We start from the raw sequence: 27,525 nt of genomic DNA, 5'->3' as shown, positions 1-27,525 counted from the left end.
AACGCAGGCGAAATCCGCAGGCATTTTGACCTGCAGATTCCACGCCGAAAAATTAACAGACGAATCCGCAACGTGTGCACATACCCTCATGATGGTTCTTATTTGAAACATATAGATCTACATTGCTCTTATGGATTAGTACATGACATTTGATGTCTGAATTTTTTCTGCACATCGTAGAGATGTAATTCTACCTTTTTTGCTGTCCACTACGTCTGAACAGCACATTTCCTTGCTCTGGAGTGCGGGAGTGCCGTTTTGAGGGTAAGCTGGACTCTTTCTATATAGGAAAGGGAAAAAAAAAACACACCAAAAAACACTCAGTTCATCAAATTCTTTGGCTGCATAGTGGGCAGGGGTTTTCATGAAATTACGTTCCCTTTGCTTGGACAGTTAATGTTGCATTCATACATTGCAGTTGCGGTGTGTTTTGGGAGAAAATTGCGGTAAAACGTCAATGTTTTTCCCACAATTGCATACTGCGGCTGCAATGTTCGAATGCAGGCATGATGCGGCAGATTTTCTGCGCAAAAAAGGCAAGAGAAAATAACGCAGTATTTATTCTCTGTGTGAACACGGCCTAGAGCAGCAGATGGCTATCTGTGCCGAATGTGAACAGGATGATGAACATATGTGTCAATTTTGTTTGTTTCTTTTCAGGATCATTTATTGCAAATCTCTCAAAAAAATGAAGTGGTGTTTGCTTCTTGCAACCTGTGTCCTAGCAGCTTCGGCAGAGCCTGTTATATATTTGCGAGAGCAGTTTGAAGATGGAGGTAAGATATCAAGATTGTTCTCTTTTATTGACACAAACCTTAAATCTAGAAATTATTCTAAACTGTAGATGCTGATTGACTTGTCACACTGAATCTGGACGTACAGACGTGTCTCTGCTGCGCTCCTGAGATTGTCTGAGACTGACAACTGTACTCCCTGGATCACAGAAACGATACATCAATCGAAAGTATAAATATACTATGGTGTATCAGAAGTAATATGGCAAAAGTCCTTTACAGTAAAGTAAAAATGTAAAACTTTGTTTTAGAATAGCTTTTCCTATTAAGTTCTCTTTTCAAAAATAAAATACTTTGCAGTTTATTTAAATTAAAAGGATTGTGCGATATTTAAAAAAAAAAAAAAAAAAAAAAAAAAGTTAAAAAGTGCTTTTAAATCCTGGGGAAAATACAAAAGCGCTGTCAGGGTGCAATCCTATTACGGGTTGAGTCCGCACAGTATATGCTCCTGCCTGAATATCGTACTGCCGCAATTTGAACACGCTCGTCTTTTCATAGACGTCCATGGTCTCCATTGAAGTTTTGGAATGATCTATGGATGTTTTCAAGCACAAGCACTAACTGCTTGGTACTGTTCACACTTGGCGTCTCATAGATTTCTGTGGGCTTCATTGAAGTCAGTGGAGTACATTGAAGTCTATGGATGCTATTGTAAATGCTCAGCTTGTAAATACTTCTTTGGGATGTAACAAGATAATTGCTGCCACTAGAAGTCTATAGAAGCTTCCGTTCATGCTTGACTTCTTATAGATTTCTCCATTTCATTATCTAAAAAAGTGCAATATTTTTATTAACATGTATTTTAGATATTTTTTTTGTAAAGGACCTAATTAAGTGAATACAGATTTCCCCATTACTGAGATTAGTTTTTCATGAGAACTTGCAGCAGAATGTCTGTGTGTTCCTCTAGCTCCTCCCTAGAATGTCTCTGTCTGCCTCTAGCTCCTCCCTAGAATGTCTGTGTGTTCCTCTAGCTCCTCACTAGAATGTCTGTGTTCTTCTAGCTCCTCCATAGAATGTCTGTGTGTTCCTCTAGCTCCTCCCTAGAATGTCTGTGTTCTTCTAGCTCCTCCATAGAATGTCTGTGTGTTCCTCTAGCTTCTCCCTAGTATGTCTGTGTCTGCCTCTAGCTCCTCCCTAGAATGTCTGTGTTCCTCTAGCTCCACCCTAGAATGTCTGTGTGTTCCTCTAGCTACTCCCTCCATAGAATTTTAGGAGCTCCAACTGTAATTTCCTATCTCAGTAATGTGATACTGAATACAGATTTTACCCATAAATTTAGAATGAATGATTAGTCCAGGAGGAGAAAGAAGCAGATTTCTCTGACAAGATTTATTGCAGAACAGCTTATTTTCAATTATACTATTGATTTATGAAATAAAAATTAAAACGGAGGTCACGGAAGGTTTTTAGCAATCAGTTTATTTATGTACAGGTCTTATTGGTGTCATTCTGTAAAAAAAAAACATTGACGATGTGGTGATATATGTGATATCTGTATGTTGTCTCTAGATGAGTGGCAAAAAAGATGGGTTGAATCCAAGAATAAATCGGACTATGGAAAATGGCAACTGACGGCTGGTAAATTCTTTGGTGATCCAGAGAAAGATAAAGGTACAGAAACTCAGCTATGCCATGTAATTACTAAGTGTTAGTCATTTAATCAAAAGCATGCACTGCTTTCATATGATGGGGTAAAGTGACCGACAGTGGTAGTCATGACAGAGCTGCTGTTCGGTTTCGCTCTAGCACCTTACACAGTAAAACAGTGTCACAGTCCCAGTGTGCTGTATGGTGTGGGGTGCATCATACTCACTTGTAGGCCCCAGGCCTCCGCTGTCTCCAGGCATCCGTCCTCAGGAGCCGCAGCACATAACTCAGGAGAAATCAAGTCAATTGCGACAAGCAAACGTTTACTGGTCAGATCATGTTCATCACATTGTAACATGTGCTTCCTTAGTACAACACATCTTCAGCCCTACCACTCGTTCGTCGTGGACTATCCCTACGCCCACTGACTCCGTCAACCTCAGGAATTTCCTGTCCACTTCAGCAGTGCATCTGGGATCCATTACCTTCCATCTACATGGGTCCCTGTCCATCATCCCCTGTACGCCAGATGACGTAATGTGCCCGACAGCCCATATACCAGACCTTGGACCGTGGGCATGAAAGGAGCATCCGCTCGGGATTCCAGTACGGCCTCCCACTGCCTGGAAAGATTGTTACATGTTGGCCCTAGCAGCCCACTGCACTTGAACTTCTCCTTATTACTGTACTTCCCTGTCTCTCTTATTTCCAAAAAGTCCACCTGTTTTATGAACCCTAGTCCACACCCACTGTGGGCTAGTTTCACACATTAACTGTATCTTATCCTTATCTTATGTCTTAGTCCTAGCCTATGTCTAATCCCTTGCTTATACTCTACTCACACTGCACATTAACACCCTACATCACTTATACGCTGTATAATTTATAAGAGGCACATCTCACTTTTTACATTACGTGTAAAACCGCATTCCACTGTACTTATTGCACTATTGTGGGCTTCAGGCGCAGGCGCGCACCCTTACAATGATTTCAATGAGTCTTCATAATTAAAGGATTTCTTAGCTGAAGATGCCTATGTACCATCAATCAATGTGCCCATACTATTCATCCGGTTTTATATAAAGACATACCGTGTTATCTCACGCAGCGTGCCATACCAGGGGCAGATATACCACTGGTGCAACCTGGGCAGCTGCACAGGGGCCCAAGATATAAGGGGCCCAACTGCTACCTCCAAATCAAGTAGAATTGTGCATTATGATGAGCTATTGGACTGCAATAGGTCCATTTAGTGTTCTTGCCCAGGAGCCCTAATCTGTCTGTGCCAGCTCCTGTGCCATTCAGTATAACAGAAGCTCTACTAAAGATAATGCAAAGCCACATGGAAGCTCCACACAATGTGCATACTACTACAGATCCATATTACAGACCTATAGTGGAGTCCATACACTGATGCAAGAGTTTTTGCATACAGAATATACCATATACAAAGAAACTTAGGTTTTGTTCACACTTACACCCCATTTAAAAAATCCTGGTGCATCATCAGAGAATGACCTACTGTATAAATATGTTTGTTTTAGTTAAATTAATTAAAAAAATAATATTTGGCAATTTCCACCACATCATAATTTTTATTTAAAATTAAAAGTATCAATCTTGCAATTTTCATACTGGCTACTGGGGCTTTTAAAGACACTCACTTCCAGTTGTTTTGGAAATCTACACGGACATTAGCAGCAATAAACAGACTGAGACCCTATGTTTTGCATTGTAGCATCTAATGATTGTGTTCAAAGCTCGTTGTGAGGAATAAGGAGCAGGTGAGCTGTGACGTCGCCTATTCTGATTGCTGGATTTTGATTTATCAGCTATGTATACCTGTCATTGTTATTCTGCCTCTACTGATAAGGAGACTGCTGAAAACTCTTCCTGAAAGGATAGGAAATATGAATATAAAATAGCCCCTGTGCCCAGTGTGAAAACTGCAAGATTAGAACATGTGAAAAAAGAAATTCCAACCTAAAAAAATACATGTAACACAAAAACCTGAATTAAACAATTGGTCATTTTCTACGAGACATTATCTTTAAACATTCCACATCCTAATTCTTGGTTCTGTTAATTTAGGTATTCAGACTACAGAAAACTGGAAGTATTATGCTCTGTCTACGCGGTTTGAGCCAATCAGCAATGAGAATCAGACATTAGTGATACAATTTACTGTTAAACATGAGCAGGCGATTGACTGTGGAGGAGGCTATGTGAAGGTGTATCCTGCAGACATAGACCAACGGCAAATCAATTCAGATTCCGTTTATTGCATCATGTTTGGTAAGTTTTCAGCGGGGCTCATTACCAAAAATATCTGTAAGAAATCATAGCTCAGAGGAAAAATGCAACCGTGATCAAACACATTGCTAGTTCAGATCCTTCCGGTGGTCACATGCCCATCTTCCTAGGGTAGACCACTAGTGTGACCTGCTCCTTAAAGCTGTCTACAAAGACACATTAAAAGATAGACCGACACATGGATCAGCTATAGAGGAGCATTACACACAGTCCGGGTATTCAAAGATAATCGAGAGCTTGTAGGTATGTGTGCCGACTGGGGGGTGGTCCCTTTCCGCCGTGAACAGACTGAGACAGAGACTGATGTGCATCCAACAGGTCCTCTTTATTGGCCGTCCCTCTGACGACCGCAGCACCACACAGCAGCTGCACGACACTTCCACACACAGGCCCGGGTACCTTTACCTTGCTTCCTTTTCCTGATTGACGTCCCTCGCAGCTCTTTCACTGTGGTTGCCCTAGGCCTACCACCACAGCACTTCACCCGTCCGAGTCCGTCCGTCTCTGGTACCCCCAGCCTTCTCTGTCCTGCAGCTCTCCTCTCAGGGCCACTCCCCTGACTGTCTTCCTCCTCAATCCCTTCTGGAGCTTCTTCTCTGTCCATCTCTCCTTTCAGTCTTCTCTCCTAAGCTTCTTTCCCTGAACTGGCTCTTTCTGGAACTCTCTCCTCCTTCTTATATTTCCTCTCTCTGGGAATTCCCCTCTAGAGCTCCAGTAACCCCGCCCCCCATGACTCTGCAGTTTCGTAGCCTTAAGCTGCTGTGAAGCCCTGTCCTCACTGCTCCCTGCTCCCATCTTGTGGCCAAACTGCAGTACTACACCTCCTTCTGTTTCTGCTGTCTTAAGTCTCCCCCTAGTGGCCAAACCCAGTACTTCACCATCCTACTCCTATTTCTAGCTGTCGCCCACCTTCATATCCAGCAGTCCATGTCAGTCAAACTGTACATTACGCTCCTGCTGCAGACAGGTGCATAGGTCAGTCCACTTCCCGTACAAGCCTAAAGGGGGTTTCTGTCCTTAGGCTACAAGTCTGCAGTCACTCTGTAACTGCAGGCTTGTGAATCCTCACATCGGGCGCACTTCTGTGGTTTTTCCGGTGATGGGAGCCAGCGGTCGTGTTACCGCAAGTAAGTGATTTGCATACATCCGGCCACATTCTGACTAGACGTATTTGGCCTTGCTTAATTCACTTGTACTGAGCAAGGCTGCAAACATCTAGTCGGCACTAGTGATGAGCGAGTATACTCGTTGCTTGGGTTTTCCCGAGCATGCTCAGGTGTCCTCCAAGTATTTTGGCGTGCTCTGAGATTTGGTTTGTGTTGACATAGCTGCATGATTTTCAGCTGCTAGACAGGTTGAATACATGTCTGGAATGCCTGTTTGTTAGGGAATTCCCACATGTATTCAGGTTGTCTAGCATCCGCAAATCATGCAGCTGCGTCGACAAAAACTAAATGTTCGAGAACACCAAAATACTCTGAGGACACACGAGCATGCTCGGGAAAACCTGAACAACGAGTATATTCGCTCATCACTAGTCGGCTTGTGACTGTATGTATGCAGATTGCTTACTGGCATTGACGCATCCGCCGCCGGCACTGGATAATCCTCACAGCGCACAATTTCTACAGAAAGTGGCAGCCTGGAGAAAAGGGGCAAAAAGTCATAAAATTTGTTGCAAATACAGATGGTCTGTCCCCAGTCTTAAGTATGTGAGACCGTACCATAGAATGACATTACATACGGCAACACTGGTTACCGTACTAGAGATGGAAGCTTAAGATGCAGTGCAGTGCATAGACACGAACTGCCTGCAGCACAGACCACAGACAGGCCATGTTACTATTTAGAGACAGAGGTCACAAGTCATCAAGACCAATCTTGGTGATGGGGATGGAGTGCGAGGCACCTGATTTATTGAGAATCGCACTCCAATTAATGAATCAGGAGAGATGCGATGTGGTGTGCACCTCCATGTGTGCATTGTCACAAATCTTACTCCATTCGGGGACTGGAGTAAGATTTATGGAGTAAGGGATTTCACAGCTCGTCATGTATTTTATGAGCTGAGGTCACCACTCCCAATCATGGCCTTTTTCCACCCCAGTGTTGCAGAAAATTTAGTTTGACTTTTCATAGCTTTTTATGCCAGAATTTTGGCCAAAAAAGCTTTGATGAATTAGGACATATCGTCTTTGCAAGTGACGAAGAAAAACGATTGTTGTGCAAACTCCCCCACTATAGTTGGGTCGCCCTCCCAGGGCTGTGGGGTACTCGGTACCGGGCCAGTATCAGCGGGATGTGTCACATCAGCGGTGACCCGGACCGTGGCCCTGGGCGCCCAAGTAATAGGGGAAGTTGTGAATGGTGAAATGTAGTTAGATGAATAGTTTGTGACGCCACCTGTGGTGTTCAGCAAGGGAGGTGTTAAGCCGACGCTGCAGACAGATCCTCCGGGACAGATGTGTGGTGCAGCAATGATGTTATAGCCCTCCACAGGCAGGGCTGTTGTCCCAGGGCAGTGTAGATGTGGAGACACTTAGATGGTGTAGTGTTTGGCGCAGGGGATGTAGCAGTGCCAGGCGGACGGACGCAGGAAGGAATGGAGGACGCCAGGGCATGTAGTTCCAAAGCTTTACTCACAGTCTGTAGTGCCCTCTTCTGTGCCGTGTCCTCCGGGTCAGGGACTCGGTCAACCCCCAGGCAAGATGGAATGCTCCCTTCCACGCTCCGCCAACTTATGTGCCTTTTCTGAACATCTCCTCTATAGCGCCTTTAAGTGTGAAGATCTCCTAGTACTGAGTTACACTGGAGTGCCTCCTGACAGATGTTCCCAAGAACTCTACTTGTACGGCAGACAGCTGTAGCCTGCTTCAGGGACTCTCTACTCCTGAGTCCCGGCTCTCTATCCGTGTTGCTGTTGTGCCCTCAAGTCTTAGATGGAAGTAGTGTATTTACAGCCCACTACTCCAACGGTGTCTGCTGCAGAACCATTAGTGTCCATACAACCTCGGGGACCGGGCCCCGGCCTTGCGCTTAGAACTTCTAGGCAGGGTTCTTCCTCTAACCCACGTCCTCTGTGTTCACTTTTACTCCTATGTTCCGTACTTGTTTTTCTCTCCTATGGAAGCTCAGGCTTCAGTTCAATGTCTTTCTCCTTCTTTCCTTTCCCGTGCCAGCTGGCTCAGATCACTGAGGCAGCTGCAGCACTCCTTCCTCCATCCCTCTTCCAGGGATCCCCACTCCTCTTCGAGTGGCTTCCTCTCGCCTACTCTCCTTCTGACTCACTGACTGACTGACCTGTAATCCTAAACCATCCCGCTCTTTTATGTATTCTCAACTCCACCCGCCTCCCAGCACGTCTAGTGTTCCAAGCAGGGAACCACCAAAGGTGCTCTGCTTCTCTCTAAGCAAGGAGCTGCAATGTGGTTTTGCTGAACTACTCTATTGTGTGGGATGTGAGTGTTGGAGCGTGGTCAGGAGCCCCCAATTTACCTGGATGGTGGGGCACCACACCTTAGGAGAAGGTGCAGTACCTCTGTGGCGACTGAGCCTCAGGGGCGCCACATAATCAGTTTTCTCTATAATGTGAGGATTTAGAAAAACAAGCATAAAATATGCCTCAATAACCTGCAGGGCTTCATTAAATACTGTTCTATGCACAAGGAGCTTTTTTAGGCATTTAAAAATGAGGTGATTTTTTTTCCTGGAGCATCCTTCGTAGCCTTTTGATTGGACAGTTCCTGGTGTAAAGAGGTTTCCTTCAGGATCCGATTCAAAGAAATGACATCACTTTTTTTTGTTTCTCACCAGGCATTTTGCAAAACCTCTTCAGGAATAATACATGTAAAAAATTCTCATATGAATAGCAATCAGCAGGTAAAAAAACAACACATATGTGTTGTTAGTGCATTTATGTTGCGGAAATTCACTAAAAACACATGTAATCTGCACATGATTGGTTTTGTCCAAACTTTATTAATAGAAATACCAGGAAGTATTTAAAAAAAACAAAAAAAAAAAACAAAGCAGCAACATGACAAACAAAAAGAGACACAAACTCCATCATCAAAAACGCGTGTAATAGAATGCACTCAAAAACATAATGAAAAATATGCAATTTACCCAATAGGTGCAGAAAATCTGCATCATCAAAAACTCTCCAAATACTCATTGTGGGAACATAAGCTTATGGTTCGTTCGGGTCAGAAGGGTCACGGCATGCCAGAAAATGCGTGTGTGTGAATAAACCCTTAAAGGGAACCTGTCCCCCCCCAGGCGTTTTTAAGTAAAAGAGAGCCGCAGAGAACTACTGCACATGCCCAAGATTCCCAGCCCCACAGTGTGAAGAAATCATAAGCGACTACGGGGTGGGATCTGTGGCCGCGCGATATGAAGGCCAGAATGTGATCTGAGAGCACGGGCACGTCGGGCAGCGTTAACTGCGCATGCCCACGAAACTATAGTACAGCGCAGGCGCCAGCATTTCAAAAGAACACTGAGGAGGCAGCGCCAAATACGAAATGACTGATGGATGCGAGGCGTCTGTCAGAGGGGAAAGACCTGCCCCCCTTTCAAATTCAGGTATTTTTGAACAATTTTAAAAACGATTATTTCTGCGGTGGAAGGGACGCTAAGTAAAATAGCCACCTTCACAGAATGCAGCATTAGTGCTGCACAAGGTGGCTCTTTTACTTAAAAACGCCTGGGGGAGGGTGACAGGTTCCCTTTAAATATCTATCTACTCGTTCATTGTTTTTATTTAATTTTCTATTTTGGCCAATATTGTTTTCACCATAATAATTACCGCTACATATATTTAATAATTGCTAATTACGCTTATGTGGCGCCCCTGAGGGTTCAGTCGCCACAGAGGTACTGCATCTCCTCCCTGAGTTGTAGTATCCCACTCCCCAGGTAAGATGGCAACACCTAACCAGACTCCAGCACCTACATCCAGCACAGACACCTTAGAACAGCAGAGCACCCTTTATGGCAGCTGCTTTGGTTCATGAAGGGTGCTGGGTGGTGGGTGGAGGTTAGAAACACTAGAGGGGAAAGCTGACAGGAAGTTAACTCAGTTCCCCTTCGGAAGAAAGAGAGGACGTGTTTGCAGCAGCTCCCTGTAAGCTGGAGCTGTTAGCAAGCAAAGAGGAAGAAAGAAAGATCAGTTGTTCAGAAGGAAGATAGATAAGCACGGAAGGTGAGGAGGAGAAAGACTGGGGACTGGGGCTAGTACAGATCCCTTCCCTAAGTTCATTGCGCCAAGGCCGGGCACCGGTGTCCAAGGCTGTTTGTGATACTAATGATCCTGCAGCAGAAACCGGAGGAATAGGAGTTGAGACCGCTCTATTCCCACCAAAGACTTGAAGACATAGTGGTAACGTTGTGTGAGCCGGGACATGATTGATGGAGTCCCTGAAGCAGGCTACAGCCACCTGTCATACGAGTGGAGTTTAAGTAACATCAAGAAGGAGGAACTTGAGTGTAATTCAGAACTGCAGGTACTTCAGATTTGCGCTAGAAAGGAGACGTTCAGGAAGTGCTCATTTGGAAGGGAGTGCTGGAAGGGTTAATCCATCTGCCTGGGAGTTGGCCGAGTCCCTGACCTGGAGGCTGCAGCATTGAAGCGAGCACCTGTCTGTGCCAGAAATGTGAGTAAAAGAATTGGAACTGCACTCAGCTGTGTCATTGCCTCCTTCCTGCGCCAACCCACTCAGCATTGCTACATCTCTGTGCCTAACACTACACCATCTACCTTAACATCTACTACTACTGCCCTGGGACTACAGCTCTGCCTGTGGAGAACTATCACATCTTTGCTGCGCCCCACTATCTGTCCCAGAGGATCTGCACCGCAGCGTCGGCTTAACACCTTCATTGCCGAGCACCACAGGTGGCGTCACGAATCATCTACCCATAAACTTTATTCAGCTACAATTCCACCCATTTTACATGGACACCCAGGGCCACGGACCGGGTCACTGCCACCGTGACACATCCCTTTGAGACACCGGCCCGATGCCGATTGATCCCCACACCTGCCCTGGGTGCGATGCACTAACATTCATTGTATTAAACAAAATATAAAGCACTAATACTTTCCTTCTTTTAGGGCCTGATATATGCGGCACAATCCATGAAAAAGTCCATGTTATACTGAGTTATAAGGAGAAATATCATTTAATAACCAAGAATATAACAGCCAAGGTAATGTGATATAGGACCAGTATTGGCCATACACATGAGATGTGCATTAGATCAGCTGAACGTAATGATTTTTGCAAGACTGGAAAGCCAGCTGAAGGGTATGGGGGCCGCTTGATCTCCCCAGACAGCATGTGTCGAGGGAAAGGAGGATTAGGAAGTTGGATTTCAGCTGCCCCATCATTTTGTTTTCCGGAAGATAAACTGATGCCAGAGATGTCTGTCGGCCGCTTACTCCTCTTTTCCATTAAGAACACATGCACGCTTAGGGTGTGCATACATATAGGAGGTTGTGGATAGATAGCTAGTAGTGATGGGCAAACATGATCCGATAAGTTGTTATCTGAGCATGCTCGGATGCTAACCGAGTGTCTTCGGTGTGCTTGAAAAATATGTTACATGTCTCCCAGTTGTTCAACAGCCACAACACATGCATGGATTGCCTGTTTGTTAGGGGTGGAGGTGGGCCGGTTGTGCAATATTGAATAGCTATATACTGTACAATTCTTATAGGAAAATAATCGAAAATCTTAAAGCATGCTCTTGATGATTTTGTTTTTATGACTGAACAGCACGATGAGCTCACACACTTGTACACTCTGATTATCCGACCGAACAACACGTATGCAGTGAAGATTGATAATGAGTTGGTGGCCAACGGTACATTGGAGGATGACTGGGACTTCTTACTACCTCGGATAATCAAAGATGAAAATGCCACAAAGCCAGCCGATTGGGACGACAGAGTTAAAATTGAAGATCCTAATGAGCAAAAGCCAGAAGTGAGTAACTAATTCAGTGGTATAAAGTTAAAATAAGGTTGTGTGAGATAAGAAAAATAGGAACCACGTCTTCCAAAAACAGAACCAACACCTGTCTACAGCTTGTACAACCCCTTTAAAGGGAATAGAGGAGTGAAGTGAGGAGGAGCAGAGGAGCTGTAACGTCGCCTATTGTGATTGGTGGATCCTGTGTTATCAGCTGTGTGTAGAGGAGTTAACTGTCATTATATAGAAAAAGGATATATGGCACTCCTGCTTGATCAACTCTGGTGCCTAAGTTGGGTTCCAACTTGTAATCCAATAGTAACAATAAATGTGGCACTCAGGATAGTTTGAACTTTTAACAGATTTATTTGGCAATCTACAAATTAATGTTTCAGTCTGTTTAGACCTTCATCAGAACTGATTGCCATGTGGTAGCTGTCAAGAGAACAGTGCCTACAAGGGCAATCCGAATTGCTGTAGAAAGGCCATGTTGACTGTCATAATAATCCTCTGCCTCTGCTGATAAAGAGCCTGCTGAAAAACTGTTCCTGAAAGGACAGGAAGTTAGAGTCTCAAGGACCAGACCTCAATCACAGGACTATAAATCTTTCACACTCCTTATCTATGAACTGTTCCAATAATTACCGACACAACTGTTTATACCACTGCCATAATGATAGTTCTGCTTCACTTGTCTCATCTATTGCATTATTCCTGGTCCTGCATAAATATGTGACTCATCAGATTTTGTGTTATTTTATGCCCGATGACGAGACCTGCGTGGTCTCGAAAGCTGCAATGTGTTACCATATTTCAGTTATCCATTAAAAGGTATCAACCACTGAGGACTCTCAATTCTTAATATTTATCTACCTACTGGCTAACACGGTACAAAGATATATATCTTTCCTGTACTCCTCAACAATGAAATTGAAAATCCAAAAAGGAAAAGTCATGGTATTCTGTAAATCACAGTATTTATAGACATATTACTGATGTAAAAATGGAAACAAAATATTCAAAACATCTCGATTTATTCAGTATCGAGTATGAGCGCCACGTGCAGAAATCCCCACTCCTGTCATTTCCATAATTCCACAACTTTTGCTTGGTGTTGCAGTTTCATTGTTGTGGATGGTATACATTTTTTATGGAATTTCCCTCTAGCATACGGGCATCTCAGCTTTTATATTACTGAGAGCAATACGGAGGCTGAGGCAGCAACAAAATAACAAATTGCAAAAATTAGTTTGGATTGTAGTTGATTTATCGCCTTTCATTTGTACAACATCCAGAAGAAAAAAAATTCAAACAAGACAAAACTTCCTGTACCTATTTTGTAGGACTGGGATGAGACAGAGTTTATTCCAGATCCGGAATCAAAGCGACCGCGTGACTGGGACTCCAGCATGGACGGGGAGTGGGAACCTCCGATGATTCCAAATCCAAAATACAAGGTATGAATCTAATAAATGTAACTCCTATAATGATGATAAATTAAAATGTATCAGTCTAGGCAATCCTCTGTGAGCTTCATACATCTGCAAATCTCTTTCCAGTCTGTGTCTGAGCAGGAAACATGTTTCAGCTGATTAGTTCATAGAGGATTCTCTATGCTGGATAAAATTGTGTCTACTTTCTACCAGCGAGCAGACTTTGTACAAGTTTACAGCTCAGTTGCTGGCGCCATTCCAGCAAGGTTGGCACTAGCTCTCCCGGGGCTCCCATGGCATAACCAATGTCAGGCGATCCCTGAGGCCAGTCAGCGGCTGCTTCACTCTCCCTGCCTTCAGACAAATCACAAACAAGCTATGCTTTATTAACCCTTCCCTTGTCCATCCCTGTGTCTCCGGCGCTGTCCCATTCTCTGTTGTTTGGCCATAGCAGTTCTTGCTATCAACATCAGCAGAAACGCTGAGCTCAGTGATCGATTGCTTTCATGTTGTCACCGCTGCAGGCAAACAACGATGCTGGGGAAGCAGCAGAGACACAGAGCTGGGCTTGGTGAGGGTAAGTAAAGCAAAGTTTTGTTTTTACAGAAAACTGTGAAGATAGGGAAATGTCTTCTGAAAGGGTGACAACTCCTTTCATGAATTAGGTGCATATTATTCCAGTTTACTTTTTTGCCCCCTTGTCTTAATATTTATCCCCAATGTGAATGAAAATTTGAGATATTAACCCTAGATACCAGTGATTACATTAATGTCACCTTCTCTTTCTTACAACAGGGAATTTGGCAATCAAAAATAATAGATAATCCAAACTATCAAGGAGATTGGGTCCGGCCTGATATTGATAATCCGGATTATGTGCCAGATGACACGTTATATAGATATGACGAGCTTGGGGTTATTGGACTGGATCTCTGGCAGGTTGGTGGTCTACTCTATACGTAGCTCATCATTTTTTGGCTGCATTATATTCACTGATAATCTGGCCATAACTTTTGGTAAGTTAGATAAACTGTGGAATAGCAAGGCATCGACATTAAAGGTGTTAGACCAAGCACGATATTAAGCACCTGTACAAGGGGTAGGTGAGATAGCTGGGGGTCCCACTGGCCATAAGTGGGCTTGTTTGGGGGTAGGGGCTGACACAAGAGCAGTGATGACATATCTTAAGCAACCTGACGTGTTCCTCTTTTGGCCACAGACCTTGAGCCGTCATCATTGACCAGCCCTAATATTTAATCCCTGGGATGCTAAACATCTGACAATGCTAAGTGGTATCCATGTGTGATGCATCCACTTTAAAGTACCAGATGAATTAATGAGATAAAAATGAATTAATTCATGTGAAAGCCAAGGGCTGCACCAAGGAGAGATCACATCATTGTCTTGGTCATATATATTCTTAAAGTATTAAAGATAAGGCTTATTGTCTTTTATTTTCCTTTTTAGGTGAAATCTGGAACAATTTTTGATAACTTTCTTATAACAAATGATGAAGAGTTAGCTGAGACAATTGGAAATGAAACCTGGGGGGAAACCAGGGTAAGAAAACAAATCAATATATTTTTATTAAAACATACATGATAAATCTAAAAAGGTACCTTAATCAACACAAAATAAGGTGGGACAATGGATATCCCAGTACGTAAAGTAGAAAAATGTTAATAAAAATTGTAATTATAAATGCTGTTACTTAATAATGTGAAAAACGGGGGAGATTATGGGTGTCTAAAGAATATATTAATCAGACACAGGGGGCAATATCATAAAATAATTTGATTAAATTGTTTGTAAATTACCTATGTAGGTTAAGTAACTACTTATAATACCATCTAAGTTACATCATACCATCGAAATTCATTTATCATGTACTGTACGTTTTATATGTTTAACTCATAAAATATTGATTTTAAAATAATACTGTTTAAAATGTTTAATACCCATATGACTTAAGTGCCTTAGGATTAGTGTGATTTATAGTATTGTGGAGCGTTACCTTCTCTTGTATAGAGAGATGGCCTTTGGGTAGTATGTTTATCATTTAATAAAGTTAGTATAGTATGTTACTTTTGTCTTTATTTAGATACTAGCTGAAGAGCCCAGCGTTGCCTGGGCATAGTAACCAACTGTGGTTAGTTATAACAAATTATAATGATTATATTGCACATAAAAACCGTGCATCTAATCCTCTCCTGTGTGATACTGACTGCTGAGCTGTGTATCTAATCCTATCCTGTGTGATACTGACTGCTGAGCTGTGTATCTAATCCTATCCTGTGTCATACTGACTCTGCTGAGCCGTGTATCTAATCCTATTCTGTGTGATACTGTCTGCTGAGCCGTGTATCTAATACTATTCTGTGTGATACTGACTGCTGAGCTGTGTATCTAATCCTATCCTGTGTGATACTGACTGCTGAGCCGTGTATCTAATCCTCTCCTGTGTGATACTGACTGCTGAGCCGTGTATCTAATGCTCTACTGTGTGATACTGGGCTCCCCCTGCAGTCTGTGTCAGAGGGTGGTCTGTGTTGGCACGGTAATAAATTGTGTTATTTCCAGCTTTACAGAAGGACGATAACACCATAGAAATGATAAGAATAATAGGCCTCAGTTACCACAACTGTCTACAAAGAAAACTGTTGCTGATAGCGACCAATCACAGCTCATTTTTCATCTTTTAAAGAGCTCTGGGACAGCGTTGCGAGTTTTGAGTGGCGACTTTTGTGTTTCGACTTTTATGTGGCGAGGTTGGTGTATGTGTGGTGAAATGTGTGCTGAGGGTGGTATATGTGGTGAAGCACGTGGTAGTGTGTGGCGCATTTTGTGTGTGTTCATATCCCCGTGTGTGGTGAGTATCCCATGTCAGGGCCCCACCTTAGCAACTGTACGGTATATACTGTTTGGCGCCATCGCTCTCATTCTTTAAGTCCCCCTTGTTCACATCTGGCTGCTGTCAATTTGCCTCCAACACTTTTCCTTTCACTTTTTCCCCATTATGTAGATAGGGGCAAAATTGTTTGGTGAATTGGAACGCGTGGGATTAAAATTTCGCCTCACAACATAGCCTATGACGCTCTCGGGGTCCAGACGTGTGACTGTTCCAAATTTTGTGGCTGTAGCTGCGACGGTGCGGATGCCAATCCCAGACATACATACATACAGTACATACACACCCACATTGAGCTTTATTTATTAGATTTGCTTATGTATTGAGTAAGGAGGGTGATTTGTATAAACATGAGACTCGGGGGGACCTTCAAGCCATCGGCACCCCAGATCTTATGACTTTGGGGGCAGATACACTGAGCCCGTGATGTAGCTTCACAGAAAGGAGTCACAGGGTGTTAGATCTTTTGATTGTGTAGGTCAGCACAACACTGGTGAATCGTTATTCCATTGCAGCTGATTCACTGTTCTGGTAGAGTTTCATTCAAGTATTGATGAACTTATAAAAGTATCGAGGAGGTGCAGTATCCTGCTGATAGAATATGTTTGGCAGACCTTCTTCTATCTGTGGCATCAACCATTTGTTTAACATGTTCAGATAGGATAGGCCAGCGTCAGTATCCTCGGCAAAAAAAGAAGGGACTGTAGACTTTGCTCCTACTCATTGCACAGAACACTCTTACTTTGGGTCCCAGAGTGGTATCACTAATGTATGTTCCCTGTGTAGTCTTATAATTACCAGCCATCATCTTCTGCTGTTCTCGGCGCCGCTCTGATCATCTTCTGCTAGTTGTGATTAGCCGGATCGCTCAAGGGTTTGCTGGGAGGACCATAGGTCACTGCTCAAAATAAGTCTATGAGAGCCAGAATGAGATTTTCATACGACTTACATTGACAGTTAGTGACTGCTAGATATGTTGGAGCAAGATGGCAGAGCAGGACCCGAGTGTCGTCGGGAAGAGCAGGAGACGATGGCTAGGAAATATTTTACGGCAGGCAGGGAACAGACATTAATGATACCACACTGAAGGTGAAATAAATAAAAACTGCCAGAGTGGTGCCTTAATGTTTCATTAGAGGATAAGGTAAGAATACAAAAGTTGATGACTAAAAAGACTAAAGTGTAGCAAAATTACATCAGTAATATAAAATTACTACCAGCAGGTGGTAGCAAAGTAATTTACTATAGTGTACAGGGGAACCTGTCATGAGACTATTAATCTGCAGTTTAATAGCAATAGCATTATAGCGCTGTACAGCCGCCACCCTGAAAGTGCAGCTACTGAGAGAAAATTAACTTATTCCTGCCAGTAACCATCAGCTTCCAGACACAGATGTGTGCCCAAAGCGGCTGTAGTCATCCTTCAGTAAACAGTGATCGTGGGGTGTAAGCACACCTCCGGCACTTTAATTGACAGCTCGCTCTGCACTGTGATCTGTCAATCAAAATACAGGGGCATGCTTACAGCCGCTGCTCACTATTTAGTGAACGATGACTGATCCGGCAGCTCCTTGAAATAAAGTTTGCTTTCTCCAATACCTGCTATTTCAGTAAGGTGGCCGGAAAGCATTGTAATGCTTTTCACCCGCAGATTGAACAAGTTTCTTTAGTTAATAGCGTTTGGGAACGTGACCGCTTCCCTTTTAAAGTACAAGTGTATACTGTATATTATACAGCAGAACAAAACAAATTACCCACCAAATGAAGACATAGTATAGCACAACAGTGATCCCAGCACTCCAACCCCTAACCTATAAGTATGACTTTGGAGTGTGGGAGAAAATCCACACAAACATGAGAAGAACATACAAACTCCATGCAGATGTTGCCCTTACAGCACGACGACTGACCACAGCACGACGACTGACCACAGCACGACGACTGACCACAGCACGACGACTGACCACAGCACGACGACTGACCACAGCACGACGACTGACCACAGCACGACGACTGACCACAGCACGACGACTGACCACAGCACAATGACTGACCATAGGACGGTGACTGACTAGCACGATGACTGACCACAGCATGACGACTGACCATAGGACGGTGACTGACTAGCACGATGACTGACCACAGCACCTGATGCTTTTTTGTGTTCTCTTCCTCGTTAGGAACCAGAGTTGAAAATTAAAACAATGCAGGACGAGGAAAGGGATGCAAAGGATGAAAAGAAGCAAAGATGGAAAAAGTTAGAGCAAGAATTTGCAAAACTCGAAGAACTAGAGAAGCAAGAAAAAGAAAGACAGTCAAAACTGCGAAAAAAATTACGAAAACAATATGGATTAGACCCACCGGCAGAACAGGCACAGCTACCTCAGCCTCCGCCACCTAAAGACGAGCTGTGAACAGAACTGTATCTCAGCCATGGCCAACTTGTCTGACCACTTCTGGTGGCAATTATGGATCTCCTGACTAAACGATATAGGAAACTGTTCAGTTTGTACCGTCAGAAAATGTTTGGGGCGTAAGTAGAGAAGGACATAGTAATATAGGTAGCACACTGCACAACATTTCTACACCTTCAGTTCTCCTTCTGACCGCTGTAGGGCTGTTGCAATTTCCAATGGTAAAAAATAGTGCAACTGTATGAGCATATACAGTGGGGGAAAAAAGTATTTAGTCAGTCACCAATTGTGCAAGTTAAGATGGGCCTGGACATGTACTGGCTTAAGCACACCAGCAGGGCAACAAAGGAGTGGCTTCATAAGAAGCATATGAAGGACCTGGAGTGGCCTAGCCAGTCTCCAGATCTCAGCCCCATAGAAAACATTTGGAGGAATTTGAAAGTCCGTGTTGCCCAGCGAGAGGCCAAAAACATCACTGCTCTAGAGGAGAGCTGCAAGGAGGAATGGGCCAACATACCACCAACAGTGTGTGCCAACCTTGTGAAGACTTACAGAAAACGTTTGACCTCTGTCATTGCCAACAAAGGATATATAACAAAATATTGAGTTGACTTTTTGTTAATGACCAAATACTTATTTCCACCGTAATTTGCAAAATAAATCTTGCCAAATCAGACACGGTGATTTTCTGGATTTGTTTTCGTATTTTGACTCTCATAGTTGTGGTCTACCTATGATGTCAATTACAGACCTCTCTCATGTTTTTAAGTGGGAGAACTTGCACAATTGGTGGCTGACTAAATTCTTTTTTCCCCCCACTGTATGGTGCATGTATACGAGTCGTATGAAAACAACTGAGCCATCATCACTTGTATCTCTTTTATGATGGGTATATAATGATGATGGTGCAATGTACGACAGGTCCGGCTTATCATCCACTCCTCTCTCTAGCTGATGTTATATATGAAGAGGATTCACACTGTGCAGTCAAAACTTGTTTTTCACTACAATTTTCATGAAATTGTTACAATGCAATGTTTTCCTGAATTGTGCAAAATTCACGTAAAATTACTGTAATCCAGTAAAATTTTATTATTCGAAGGCAAGTTAATAGAAGATCAATCTTATTGTTATTCTTTTTATTTTCCAAACAAATTAATATGTTATGGTAATTTTACCCAAGCCAATCCAGGTGATTTACTGCCATATCTAGACAGGACGCCGAACATTTAACGCGCACAGAACAATTGTTAACATGATCGTTCTGTTCCTGTACAGCATTATGCTATCAGCAGCACATCCCATGTTTACACTGGATGCAATGTAATGATTTTTATGCTTGCAATAAAAGCATGACACCCACCAAATGAGTGTGTTTTTCATTTGTGGCCTGTTTGGATGAGCCGATAGTTGAGAATGAGAGAAGCTACAAGTGCTCAAATGATGTCTGGCCTGAGTGGCCACATTACTTTACTTAACTTATCCTTAGATACCTCTGCAGCTTGCTCAAAGTGCTGTCCCATCAGGGCAAACCTTGTCCATATATTCTATAATTGAGCATGGGCATCATATATAGGGTTACCCTTCTCCAGGATTCATCTTTAGGCCATTCTGGGCTATACAATGTGTACCGTATATAGCAAAAATTATGTGTTTGCACCGGGTCTGAGCTGATCAACTAATTGATGCAGCTGGTCCCATATGTAGGCTCGGACTGGCGCAAAGGGGGACAGGTGGCTCCCCCGATGGAAGCATAACATTTAATAATGTCTTAAGTCTCCCAATATATACCTTAGGTCCCCTCTACATAGCATATTGCCCCCCAGAGTAGTCGCTTTGACTGTATAACAGCACCAAGTAGCCCCCCCACACTGTAGGACAGCCCCCAGTAGCTCCTCCCGTAGGATGTCCTTTAGTAGCCCCCTTCCCCCAATGTATGATGGCCCACAATAGTCCCCCCACACTGTAATATGGTCCCCAGTAGGCAATCAACACTGTATGCATGGTCCCCAGTAGTCCCCCACACTGTATGTATGGCCCCTAGTAGTCCCCTCACACTGTATAGATGGCCCTTAGTAGTTCCACCACACTGTATGGATGGCCCCTAGTAGTTCCACCACACTGTATGAATGGCCCATAGTACTCCCACCACACTGTATGGATGGCTCCTAACACCCCTATATGCAGTGCAAGACATTTGAGGTCAGGCTTGTGTGGTAGGTAGTTGCAATGTGCCACTCCAGGGTGGCATCCGGCAGTAGTAGCTGACCCCAAGGAGGTCTAAGCCCTTAATCAGATTCCGAGACAGGGTTGGACGGCCACTTGAGACAGTTTCAGACTGTGCACAGGATGGCTACTTGGGACAGGTTTAGATTGTGCGGACAAGACAGCCACTTGGGACAGGTTCAGATAGGATGGCCCCTTGGGACCAGGGTAGGTTGTAGACAAAGTTGGGCCCTGGGCAAAAGTTTAAAGTGGAGCCCCAAATGCTCACATATTGCACAATAACACAGAAACATTTCTGTTGTATTTACATGGGCTGAGTTCAGGCCGTTAAATTAGAGTGATCGACAATATTGAAATAGTTCGATGCTTGTTTCCTGGCCTCTTTACTCCAGCTGAGGAAGAATAATGGGATCAGATAGTCCTCTATAAAGTATAATGCAGGTCCCATATAGTGATTCAGCAAGGTCCTAAATAAGAAAGGGGGCACCTCAATTACAGATCCATCAATAAAGTTGAAATTATATAAATTGTATTACAATTATATAAAAGAAAGTATAAAAAGCACCTGATATAGATAGCAAAAATACCATAGGGGACGCAGGGCATATAAGGAAGGGCAAGAAAAATTCAAAAACATCAAAGAGTATGTATAATTATTGTATATGAGGAGCCTATAGGAAGGATTCAATACATCAAAAGAGTAATGCAAATAAATACCTTCTTTCCCTATAGACTAACCTCAATTCCCAAGTTACTATTCAGTAATGGTAAGGAGGCAACATATATAGAACTATAATATCATAACAGGATAAATATCCAAGATGCATGCATCTATAGGTAAGTGCAGCAATGGCTGCTAAAAGAACCTATTTGTCAATCCTAGACGTAACAGTACATGAACTATAACTACCTGATAAATGTTGCCGCAAGACCAGAGCCCAAGCACCCCTCACCCTGACGTGCGTTTCGTCACCAGCTTCTTCCGGGGGCGTCTGATAGTCCTCGATCCAGATTCAGGTCCCATATAGTACATATCGTATAATGCACTGACCATGGTCCTTGATAGAGTATAATGCAGCCCCTCATAATAAAGTATAATGTAGCCCCCTCAGAGTACAATTCAGCCCCCTCATAGAGTATAACATATCCCCCTTCAGAGTATAATGCAGCTCCACACAAACACACAGTATAATGCAACTCCCCCACTCACAGTATTATGCAGCCACCACATACACAGTGTATAGTGCAGTCCCCACTCACAGTACTATGTAGCCCCCATACACACAGTATAGTGCACCCCTCACCACACACATACTATAATGCATGCATACAAACACAGTATAGCGCAGCAGCCACACACACACACACAATACTTACCTCTTCTCCTCATTCCCCCGCTGCTCTGGCTTCTGCAGAGCATCTCATCTGCTCCACTGCTGGCACAGGTTGAGAGAAAGGCAGAGGGGGGTGATGGGAGAGGGAGTGTCATCTGATGCTCTCTCATCCATCACTGCATTCAACTGTATCGGCATCTACAATGTCAATAAGTTAAATGCTCAATGCGAGTGGTGCTGCCGGTCCCCTCTTACAGGCCTCATAGCGGCTGCTTGGCTGTGGGCCCCTGGAGGAGCGGGGGCCCTAGGAAGCTGCCTGGTCTGCCTGCCCCTAATGAAGGTCCTGCTTGGGACAGGTTCAGACAGGATGGCCAATTGAGACAGGTTCAGACTGTGCAAACAGGATGGCTACTTGGGACAGGTTCAGACTATGCAGACAGGACAGCCACTCGAGACATGTTCAGACTCAGGCTGTGTGCATACGCTGCGGATTAGGTGCGGATTCATTCGCGCGGATTTTGTAAAATCCGCAGGTGAAACCGCAGGTCAAAATACATGCGGTTTCACCTGGGAATTGCTCTGCGGTTTTGCCCTGCGGTTTTTCATCTCCTCAATGGAGGAGATGGCAAACCGCAGCAGAATCCGCAGAAAGAATTGACATGTCAATTCTTTCTGCAGAATGAAAACCGCAGATAATCCGCGCGGAAAATTCCGCACCGTCTGCATTGCGTTTTTTGATTCCCATAGGGAATCATGGTACTGTACACCGCAGCAAAAACCGCTGCGGAACCGCAGCAAAATCCGCAGCGTGTGCACACCGCCTCACAGGTCTCAGGTAACAGTTCTGGTGCATCCGATGCGGCCATGGGGTACAGATACCATGGACGTGGTTTCAGGATACAGACACCGGCAAAATGGACACAGGAAACATGGACAACCTATACTGGACTAACAAGACACATGATATTGGAATAGCTTTAACAGACTAGGGCTGGGGACCTGGCAACATAAAGTTGCCCATACCTAACACTAAACTATAGGAGTTGCTCAGGCATGTTCCTATTGGGGAAGGTGCCTTTTTTACAAGATGCCTCTCAGAGAGACACCTTGCAGGTGATTACTTTAACAAAATGCCTCCCAGTTGTCAGCTGGGGACATTATGCACACAAGATTTGTTTCTGCAGGCTGATACTAAAGGCATGACGGGAATCAGTGTTTCCCATTGTACTTATTTGTTCAGACTGGATTAACAAGTGCAATAGTTGGCTGTTTATACATTTGTATACTCCTCTATACGCTGCCAGCCCTTCCAGTACAAGCTTAGGCTGGTTTCACATTTGCGTTTTTTTTCGCGGTATTTTAGTGCTAAATAGCGCATGCGTTTTTTTTCCCTATACTTTGCATGGGATGCGCTTATGTGCGCATACACATGCGTTTGTACGCGTTTTACCGCGCATGCGTTTTTTTGCGGTATGCGCTCGGGCGCACAAAATGCAAGCTGTTGCATTTTTTGAGCGTCCGACTTGCCTCAAAAAAACGCATGCGCGCGCAATGCGTTTTTTTACAGCAAGACACCCATTATAAGTCTATGGTGAGCATATGTGCGCATTGGCATGCTTATGTATGCGTTTTTTTGCACATGCGTTTTTTTTTTTACCATTAGTTTAGACAATGGAATTTAGGGGTTTGGGTTAGAGTTAGGGTTAGTTAAGGGGGTTTAGGGTTAGGGTTAGGGTCAGGGTTAGGGTTAGGATCAGGGTATGGTTTGGTTAAGGGTCAGGGTTAGGGTTAGGGTTAGGATCAGGGTATGGTTTGGTTAAGGGTTAGGGTTAGGGTCAGGGCACTGGCGTAGCGTGGGGGGGGCGGAGGGGCGGTCCGCCCCAGGCGGCATGTGTGCGGGGGCGGCGCGGCAGCAGCAATTCCACCCTGCAGTGCAGTGCAGCGGCGGGCAGGGAGCGATGCGATCACTGCAGCTCCGCTGCCTGCAAGAGTGAATAGCAGGAACGGAGCGGCAAGGGTCCGTCCTGCTTCCTGCCCGGAGGCCGCGCTTCCTGTTTCACACAGAGGAGCACCGCTGAATGACGTCATCATTCAGCGGCCGCTGCTGTGTGAGGGAGGAAGCGCGGGCGATGCTGCGGACAGGTGAGAGGAGAGAGGTGGTGTCTTGTGTGTATGTATGTGTGTATGTATGTATGTATGTATGTCTCTGTGTGTGTATGTCTGTGTGTATGTCTGTGTGTATGATGAAGCAGGCAGTGATGGGAGTGATGGTCTAGAAGGCAGTGATGGGGTGAAGGAGCAGACAATGATGGGGGTGATGGAGAAGGCAGTGATGGGGTGATGGAGCAGGCAGTGATGGGGGTGATGGAGCAGGCAGTGATGGGGGTGATGGAGCAGACAATGATGGGGTGATGGAGCAGGCAATGATGGGGTGATGGAGCAGACAATTATGGGAGTGATGGAGCAGGCAGTGATGGGGTGATAGAGCAGACAATGATGGGGTGATGGAGAAGGCAGTGATGGGGTGATGGAGCAGACAATGATGGGGTGATGGAGCAGGCAGTGATGGGGTGATGGAGCAGGCAGTGATGGGGTGATGGAGCAGACGGTGATGGAGCAGACAATGATGGGGTGATGGAGCAGGCAGTGATGGGGTGATGGAGCAGACAATGATGGGGTGATGGAGCAGGCAGTGATGGGGTGATGGAGCAGGCAGTGATGGGGTGATGGAGCAGACAATGATGGGGTGATGGAGCAGGCAGTGATGGGGTGATAGAGCAGGCAATGATGGGGTGATGGAGCAGACAATGATGGGGTGATGGAGCAGGCAGTGATGGGGTGATGGAGCAGGCAGTGATGGGGTGATGGAGCAGACGGTGATGGAGCAGACAATGATGGGGTGATGGAGCAGGCAGTGATGGGGTGATGGAGCAGGCAGTGATGGGGTGATGGAGCAGACAATGATGGGGTGATGGAGCAGGCAGTGATGGGGTGATGGAGCAGGCAGTGATGGGGTGATGGAGCAGACAATGATGGGGTGATGGAGCAGGCAGTGATGGGGTGATGGAGCAGACAATGATGGGGTGATGGAGCAGGCAGTGATGGGGTGATGGAGCAGACAATGATGGGGTGATGGAGCAGGCAGTGATGGGGTGATGGAGCAGACAATGATGGGGTGATGGAGCAGGCAGTGATGGGGTGATGGAGCAGGCAGTGATGGGGTGATGGAGCAGGCAGTGATGGGGTGATGGAGCAGACGGTGATGGAGCAGACTGATGGGGTGATGGAGCAGGCAGTGATGGGGTGATGGAGCAGACAATGATGGGGTGATGGAGCAGGCAGTGATGGGGTGATGGAGCAGGCAGTGATGGGGTGATGGAGCAGACAATGATGGGGTGATGGAGCAGGCAGTGATGGGGTGATGGAGCAGACAATGATGGGGTGATGGAGCAGGCAGTGAGGGGAGTGATGGGGTGAAGGAGCAGGCAATGATGGGGAGATGGAGCAGACAATTATGGGAGTGATGGAGCAGGCAGTGATGGGGTGATGGAGCAGACAATGATGGGGGTGATGGAGCAGGCAATGATGGGGGTGATGGAGCAGGCAGTGATGGGGTGATGGAGAAGGCAGTGATGGGGTGATGGAGAAGGCAGTGATGGGGTGATGGAGAAGGCAATGATGGGAGTGATGGGGTGATGGAGCAGGCAATGATGGGGGTGATGGAGAAGGCAGTGATGGGGTGATGGAGAAGGCAGTGATGGGGTGATGGAGAAGGCAATGATGGGAGTGATGGCGTGATGGAGCAGGCAATGATGGGGGTGATGGAGCAGGCAATGATGGGGTGATGGAGCAGACAATGATGGGAGTGATGGGGTGATGGAGCAGGCAATGATGGGAGTGATGGGGAGAAGGCAGTGATGGGGTGATGGAGAAGGCAGTGATGGGGAGAAGACAATGATGGGGTGATGGTCGAGAGGGCAATGATGGGGTTGTGGGTGAGAATGCAATGATGGTGGTGGTGGAAAGGGCAATAAATGGGGGTGGTGGAGGAGGAGGAGGAAATGATGGAGGTGGTGGAATGGGCAATGATGGGAGTGGTGGGGGAGAAAGCAAAGATAGTGGTGGAGAAGAAAATGATGGAGGTGGGGGAGAGGACAATAATGGGATGCGAGGGGAGGAGGACAATGAGGGGTGTGGGGGATTGGGATATACATAATAAAGGAGACTATGTAATATATACCTGTATGTGTGTGTGTGTGTGGCTATATAACATCAATAATCTATATATATATATGTATATATACACACACGTAGCTTTGACGCCATAAAAGGAGGGGGGCCCGGACACATTTCTTGCACAGGGACCCCAAGCTGTCAGTGTCCGCCCCCTGTCCGCCAAAATAATTTGTACTTTCTGTTTTTTTTTCTGTCACATTATTAAAAATTAGTATTAAAAAAAGCCATTAGGTCTTCATCCAGCATCATCAAGCTAATACATACATATAGAGAACTGCAAGAAGTTGAAAGTCTAGAAATTTAGAAATAATAGCAGAGTTAGTAGCAGACTAAAAATTAGATCTTTGAGTGTAGTGTGGGCTCTTCGGATGCTTCCGAATTATCAACGACCAAAGGGGCGGCAAATTTTTCGACTGCCCCGGGCGCCACAAACAGTTGCTACGCCACTGGGTCAGGGTTAGGGTTAGGGTTAGGATCAGGGTATGGTTTGGTTAAGGGTTAGGATCAGGGTATGGTTTGGTTAAGGGTTAGGGTCAGGGTTAGGGTCAGGGTTAGGGTTAGGATCAGGGTATGGTTTGGTTAAGGGTTAGGGTTAGGATCAGGGTATGGTTTGGTTCAGGGTTAGGGTCAGGGTTAGGGTTAGGGTCAGAGTTAGGGTCAGGGTTAGGGTTAGGATCAGGGTATGGTTTGGTTAAGGGTTAGGGTCAGGGTCAGGGTTAGGGTCAGGGTTAGGGTTAGGGTCAGGCTTAGGGTCAGGGTTAGGATCAGGGTATGGTTTGGTTAAGGGTTAGGGTCAGGGTTAGGGTTAGGGTTAGGATCAGGGTATGGTTTGGTTAAGGGTTAGGGTTAGGATCAGGGTATGGTTTGGTTAAGGGTTAGGGTCAGGGTTAGGGTTAGTAAAGTCATGGTTTGGGTAAGTGTGAGGGGCCACTTAATGTTGGAAAAAAACGCAAATGCGGTAAAAACGCACTAAAAACGCATACAAACGCATAAAAACGCTGCGTTTTTTTCATGCATGCTCATAAAAATGCTTGAAAAAAACGCAGCATCTGTATGCGTTTGTATGCGTTTTTTCAATGCGTTTTTTTGCGGGAAAAACGCGCTGCAAAAAAAAGCAAGTGTGAAACTAGCCTTAGCTACAGGGCAAGATGTCTGACCCTGATGATAATCTCGTAACGTATTTATTTCATTTTTTAACGCAGGGGAAATCCAGAGGGAACTTAACATTCTATTGGGACTTTTTCATTAAAGGTTACTGTGTCAATGTTTAATAAATACGGTAATACCCAGAACTTGTGATATT

General features: G+C 44.8%; 1 protein-coding gene across 1 annotated transcript; it reads left to right on the top strand.

Annotated features, from left to right (window-relative positions):
- Window positions 1-666: 666 nt before the first annotated feature.
- LOC141076250 (calreticulin-like) lies at window positions 667-19,179 on the top strand. Its single transcript, XM_073563608.1, has 9 exons — window positions 667-776; window positions 2,307-2,408; window positions 4,476-4,679; window positions 10,813-10,907; window positions 11,477-11,686; window positions 13,015-13,128; window positions 13,900-14,043; window positions 14,572-14,664; window positions 18,193-19,179. Exons 1-9 carry the CDS (start codon window positions 689-691, stop codon window positions 18,424-18,426), a joined length of 1,284 nt encoding a protein of 427 aa, XP_073419709.1. The 5' UTR covers window positions 667-688; the 3' UTR covers window positions 18,427-19,179.
- Window positions 19,180-27,525: the final 8,346 nt, after the last annotated feature.

This window comes from Dendrobates tinctorius, unplaced genomic scaffold, assembly GCF_039654945.1.
Source record: "Dendrobates tinctorius isolate UK_male_01 unplaced genomic scaffold, ASM3965494v1 ptg000396l, whole genome shotgun sequence".
Lineage (NCBI taxonomy): Eukaryota > Metazoa > Chordata > Amphibia > Anura > Dendrobatidae > Dendrobates > Dendrobates tinctorius.
This window is presented reverse-complemented; position numbering and strand designations above follow the sequence as displayed.

Bases quoted from the DNA above. Each gene is read 5' to 3' on its own strand.
- LOC141076250 (XM_073563608.1), top strand. From the start codon at position 689: ATGAAGTGGTGTTTGCTTCTTGCAACCTGTGTCCTAGCAGCTTCGGCA. The intron at 2,409-4,475 runs GTACAGAAACTC...CTGTTAATTTAG, and splicing joins TGATCCAGAGAAAGATAAAG to GTATTCAGACTACAGAAAAC. The intron at 4,680-10,812 runs GTAAGTTTTCAG...TCCTTCTTTTAG, and splicing joins CGTTTATTGCATCATGTTTG to GGCCTGATATATGCGGCACA.